The sequence below is a fragment of the Benincasa hispida genome, chromosome 10 (assembly GCF_027475165.1).
Source record: "Benincasa hispida cultivar pf3 chromosome 10, pf3_genome.v1.1, whole genome shotgun sequence".
Taxonomy (NCBI): domain Eukaryota; kingdom Viridiplantae; phylum Streptophyta; class Magnoliopsida; order Cucurbitales; family Cucurbitaceae; genus Benincasa; species Benincasa hispida.
In genome coordinates, this window is record NC_143487.1 from 10,330,539 (window position 1) to 10,336,035 (window position 5,497).

Genomic DNA, 5,497 nt, shown 5'->3' on the forward strand with positions numbered 1-5,497 from the left:
AAATATTTACAATATATAACAAAATTTTCGAATTATCAATGATAGATATTGATAAAAATTGATAGACTTCTATAAAGGTCTATCCAAAATATAACAAATTTTTTGAATTATCAATGATAGATGTTGATAGACACTTATATCAATGTCTATCAATATCACTGATTGACATTGATAGAAGTCCATCAGTGTCTATCAACGTCAAATTTTATAAATATTTTGATTTCTTTTTCTATATTTAAAAAAAGTCCTATAAAATTTTTATAGATCTATTTATTAACGTATATTTGTTAAAATGATGAAATTTAAATGTTCCTAAAAGAGTGTTTTTTACTCCCATCCAGGACAAAATGTTGGGATATCTTTTCATGATTATGTGTGATGATTACTCCTTACGAATCTTAGAATTCACGATTTGGATTGGGTTTGGATTCTTCACATTATAGCTTAAATTTTGCTTATTGTCAACAAGAAGGGAAAGGAAAAAAAGAAAAAAGAAAAAAAAGAACCATCGTTTATTTCTTGAAGCAGAACCTCAGATTGAGGCAGTTGGAGTTAACTCCTTTCCATGTGCACATTTTCCAATTCTAATCTCTTTCCTCTCTTTACGAACAAGTCATTCTTGTTAGTGCTCATTCAAATGGCAAATATCTGACAACTCGTCTTTTTCTGCAAGGTACCTTCCTTTCCTCTTCCCTTTTCTTTCCGGTTTACTTCTTCTATTCATGACTTTTAAGTTTTCATGGTGAATTTAAGAACAAGTGGTAGTTTAGGTAAGATAACTTGGGTGCGGTGTGTGGAATTTGAATGTTTAATATCCTGACGATGCTTTATTATTATATTTTTCTGGTAGGGTCTTTTTGATTTTGAATTATGAAGGAGAAGGTAGATTCGTTTTCACCCACCGGAATTCTTGAAGACTACTTTAGGAGCTCAGGAGCCGAATCAACTTCGTCTGAGTTGCACAAACCAGGTTCCTTTTGGCGTGGAATATTCGAATTATTGAGGTCGAAATCCAGGAAACCTGTAAGTAAATTGCATCCTCAAAGTGTGCTAAAGCTCTCCAAAAAACTGAGCAACAGTATGAGAGAGACTTTGCATCTTCACTTTGGGTTTGATTCCAACGTCTGCAATTTCAACTCGCCATGGAAGAATTTCACTCTGCGAGAACTCGAGGCTGCGACGAATTATTTCAGCCCTGGTCCGTGTGAACCTAAAACATCATTTGTTTTGTTTTTTGTTTTTTTTTTTCCCGATTAATTTGGCGTGCGTATTTGCATTTGGTAAGCGACTTCTTTTTGGGTGTAGAAAATCTGATTGGAAAAGGGGGTTATGCTGAGGTTTACAGGGGATGTTTGAAGAACGGACAAGTTGTGGCCATAAAAAGACTGACAAGAGGAAATTTTGATGAGAATATTGGTGATTTCTTACTTGAACTTGGAATAATGGCCCACGTCGACCATCCCAATACCGCTAAGTTAATTGGCTATGGAATCCAAGGTGGAATGCATTTAGTTCTCGAATATTTTCCTCATGGGAGTTTAGCTTCTACTCTCCATGGTAATTGATTTAGCTATCATTTGCTAAATGGTAATAATTCGTTTTTCAAGTTTTAAACATTGGCCATTCTCTAGGTTTGAAGCAGAAGCTGGAATGGAACATTCGGTATAAAATAGCCATTGGAATCGCAGAGGGTTTAAGATATCTACATGAAGGATGTCAAAGAAGAATTATCCACAGAGATATTAAGGCCGCTAACATTTTGCTCACTGAAGACTTTGAGCCTCAGGTAATTAATTCTCTCTCCCCCATCCAGATATAATGTTTCTGAATCATTTAGTGCTCCTCACATGGTGTGTACAATACAAATAAAGTCCAACAATAATTGTCCAACAGATTTGTGATTTCGGGCTTGCAAAGTGGCTGCCAAAGCAATGGACTCATCATATAGTATCAAAATTCGAAGGCACATTTGGGTTTGTGAATCTTATATGTCATCCTTTTGTTTACCAGTAGTGTTCATATATAAAAGAGTACACGCATCAACTCTTATTCCTCCTCGTACTGCCTTTGTAGCTACTTACCTCCGGAGTATTTATCACATGGTATAGTAGATGAAAAAACTGATGTTTTTGCATTTGGCGTTCTCCTATTGGAGCTAGTCACTGGACGTCGAGCTCTCGACTACTCTCAGCAAAGTCTTGTTTTGTGGGTGAGTTTCCGACTTCTCTTGCCACTTAAGTACTCGCTTATGCGCCAAGGTTGCAAAGTTTGGTTCAATCATCTCAAACGGATGGCTACTGATTAATTCAGATTTTTCTACCTTGATCAGGCAAAGCCGTTGCTGAAGAAGAACAATGTGAGAGAACTTGTTGATCCTTTTACAACAAATTATAATTCACGACAGATGAATCTTGTTCTTCTTGCTGCTTCTTTATGCATTCAGCAATCCTCCATTCGGAGACCTTGTATGAGTCAGGCATGTTGTTGTCTTTATTATTTCTCAAAATTACAACCTTCGTATTTAAACAACCGATCTCATGGAAAAGAGTGTATGTCATTTATTGTCGAGTTTAGCTCATGTTGCAGCTTTCACTTAAACTAATAGATGTTGAATAAGTGGCCTGGATTATGAATAATAATTTATCATCTAGCGGTATAGAAGTTGGAATTAGATATTGCATTTAGTACTTTGGATTAGATGATTTTTGTTATGGAGCAGGAACGTTTGATTTTGAAACATTTTGATGTTTCATTGGAAGCTTGCTTTAACTCTGATGTTTGACATCAAAACACCCTGTACTCCAACACAAAAGCCCAAGAATAACATCACTGTCCAAACATCTGATATGCAGGTCGTTCAGATCTTGACTGGAGACCTGAGCTGCATAAGAGGGACCAGAAAAATTCAGATACCTTTCCTTCGAAGAGCTTTTCGTGAAGAGTTATTTAGAGCGGAACAGCCAAGATTGAGAGATGTTCTTATGGAACATTTATAGGAGGTTGGTTTCATGACAAGTGAAAGACAGAGCATGGCCGTGTTGTGCTGTGGAGGCTCGAGGTCGACTACAGAGTTACTATATGTGGCTATTGGAAGCTGCAAGCTGGGATTGGGGAATACAGATTCAAATGCTCTCCATTCCAAGCTTTGTTTATGATCAGAATATAAAATAAATACCAGAAAGAGGGCGTAGGTTCTTGTCAAATTTTGTTTAAAATTATGTGTCGCAACAAATTTTGCTTACATATGCCTAGTAAATGTATAAAAGGAAACTTTTGAACGATAAAGGCATAATAAGATACAGGAATATAATTGAAATGTGCAAGTTTTGCCACATGTATCACTATTTTACTAGTCATTGTCACGTTGAAATATAAACTTGATTTCGGATTGAAGTATTTGGGCCTAGCCCAAACAAAAACCTAATTTTTTGAAATATTTATTAGAATATTCTACAGATATTATTGGTAGGAGATGCTTAGAGTAGATTGAAGAATTATTTAGAAAAAATGAGAAAAAAAAAATATAATTGTAGAGAATATTCTAGAGAGACATTTGTAACCATCAGGTCATGAGTATGTTGGAAAAATCCTAGGGGAATTTATACGGATGACCCAAAAATTGGGCCGAAAATGTCAAATGACCCAATTTTTGAAAAAAAAAAAAAAAAGCCGAATGATTCAGGTGAAATTACTAAAATACACTGGCGCGCCTACTGAAAAGTATCTCGCTCTCGCTTGGTCTCACTCTTTCTCTCTCTTACTCACTCTTTCTCTCTCTCTCTTTCTTTCTCTCTCTCTTTCTACTCCCTCTCTTTCTTTCTCTCTTTCTCGCTCTCTCTTGACCCAATTCTCTCTTTCTCGCTTTCTCTCTCTTTCTTTCTTTCTTTCTCGCTCTCTCTCTCCTTCTCTCTTTCCCACTCGCTGTCTCTTTTTCGCGCTCTCTCTTGCTCTCTCACTCTCACTCTCTGTCTCTTTCTCGTTCTTTCTCTCTTTCTTGCTCTCTCTCTCGCTCTCTCTCTCATTCTCTCTCTCGCTCTCTCTATCTCCATCTCTCTCTCTCGCTCTCGCTCTTGGTCTTGCTCTCTCTCGGTCTTGGTCTCACTCTTTCGGTCTCGGTCTCTCTCAGTCTCACTCACACTCTCTCGGTCTCGGTCTCGGTCTTGGTCTTGGTCTTTCTCGGTCTCGATCTCTCTCTCATTTTCTTTAGTTTTGTCAACTTTGGTTTTGCTAAAGTTGGTCAGAGAAGAAGTCGCGAGCATCATCGGTAGAACAAGAATAAAGAATAAAATATTTTCGCCGAGTTCGTCCCGCCGGAGAAGAAGATGAGGAAGTAAAAAGGAAAAAAAAAAAAGAAAAAGAAGGTCGAAGGTCATGCCAAAGAAGAAAAGAACAAGGCTGAAATAAATCTAAAGGATAAATTTATAACTTAAATCATCTATGTCATCAGCAGAAGGTCATTTGACATTTTTTTAAAAAAATTTTGGGTCATTTGCCATTTTGGACTCAATTTTTGGGCATCTATACAAATATTTCCAAAATTATAGCCTCAGATTTATGGGCACCAACTAGTATAAATAAGAGGCATGTCTTATCATTTGTCAAGCCAAAAAAATAGAAGTGCTCAATAACAGAAGTAGTCTTTCTTTCTCATATATTTTCTACCAAATTACCTCTAACCACCAAATTTCTTTCCACTAACCAAGTGGACTTTGAAGTGGCACTTCCCAAGCTTGACACCTAAAGTTTACATGCTAGTGGAGTTTGAGGTGGAAGACATGCAAGATAGAATTTCACATGTATTTTTTCTATAAATAGTTTGGTTTTTGAATTCTATAAAGTCTAATGCTTCTTTGACCTTTGACCTAAACTCTTCCACCAAAACATCTTTACTCTCCTTTTACTAAAGTGTTTTTCCCTTGTCTTCACTAACAAAACGATCTCACAGCCGTGTTCTTCAATCGGAGAATAGTGAGGATTTGCCATTGGTGGTATTGATCGAGCTCGGGAGAGGAAGATTGCGGTAGATTGTACAAAGGTTGTAATTTTTAAGCCTTATTCATGCTTATTCTTGTTTTTTATGTAATTAGAACGTTATCGATCCTTGCTTCCACTATACATGTGTTCTTTATATTCCAACAATAGATAGATTTGTTACAATATTTAATCTTTTAATTAAGATTAATTTAATCCTATTAAACAGATTAAAAGAGTAAACTTAAATTTCTAATCTCATTAGAAAAGTGATCTTAGGTCTATGTGAATCATGTTTTATAACAATTTTAAAAGATGATTATTAACCTAAGGTTTGCATGCAACTCTTAATTATTAATTTTAATTTTTAATTTCATTTTGTTATAACAATTATAAACAAAAGAAATAAATTAAAACCATACAATGCATGTTTTGACATACTTTATTAAATTATATCATTTATAAATTAAATTAAAGTAGTGTCATGCTTCATACAATTTCATTTTATTACTAAAATATATAAAAT

The 5,497-nt window shown here is 35.4% G+C and overlaps 1 protein-coding gene across 6 annotated transcripts; it reads left to right on the top strand.

Moving 5' to 3' along the window:
- Positions 1-371: 371 nt before the first annotated feature.
- LOC120087819 (Protein kinase family protein) lies at positions 372-3,316 on the top strand. Of its 6 annotated transcripts, none has more exons than XM_039044730.2 (8): positions 372-673; positions 851-1,198; positions 1,306-1,557; positions 1,632-1,786; positions 1,894-1,973; positions 2,074-2,209; positions 2,330-2,476; positions 2,853-3,316. In XM_039044730.2, the coding sequence occupies exons 2-8, from the start codon at positions 871-873 to the stop codon at positions 2,994-2,996; spliced, it is 1,242 nt and encodes a 413-aa protein (XP_038900658.1). In that variant the 5' UTR covers positions 372-673; positions 851-870; the 3' UTR covers positions 2,997-3,316. The 6 variants fall into 6 exon arrangements, with proteins under 6 accessions (XP_038900658.1, XP_038900660.1, XP_038900659.1 ...); XM_039044732.2 differs by having other exon boundaries at positions 392-673; positions 2,330-2,356; XM_039044731.2 differs by having other exon boundaries at positions 435-673; positions 1,306-1,497.
- Positions 3,317-5,497: the final 2,181 nt, after the last annotated feature.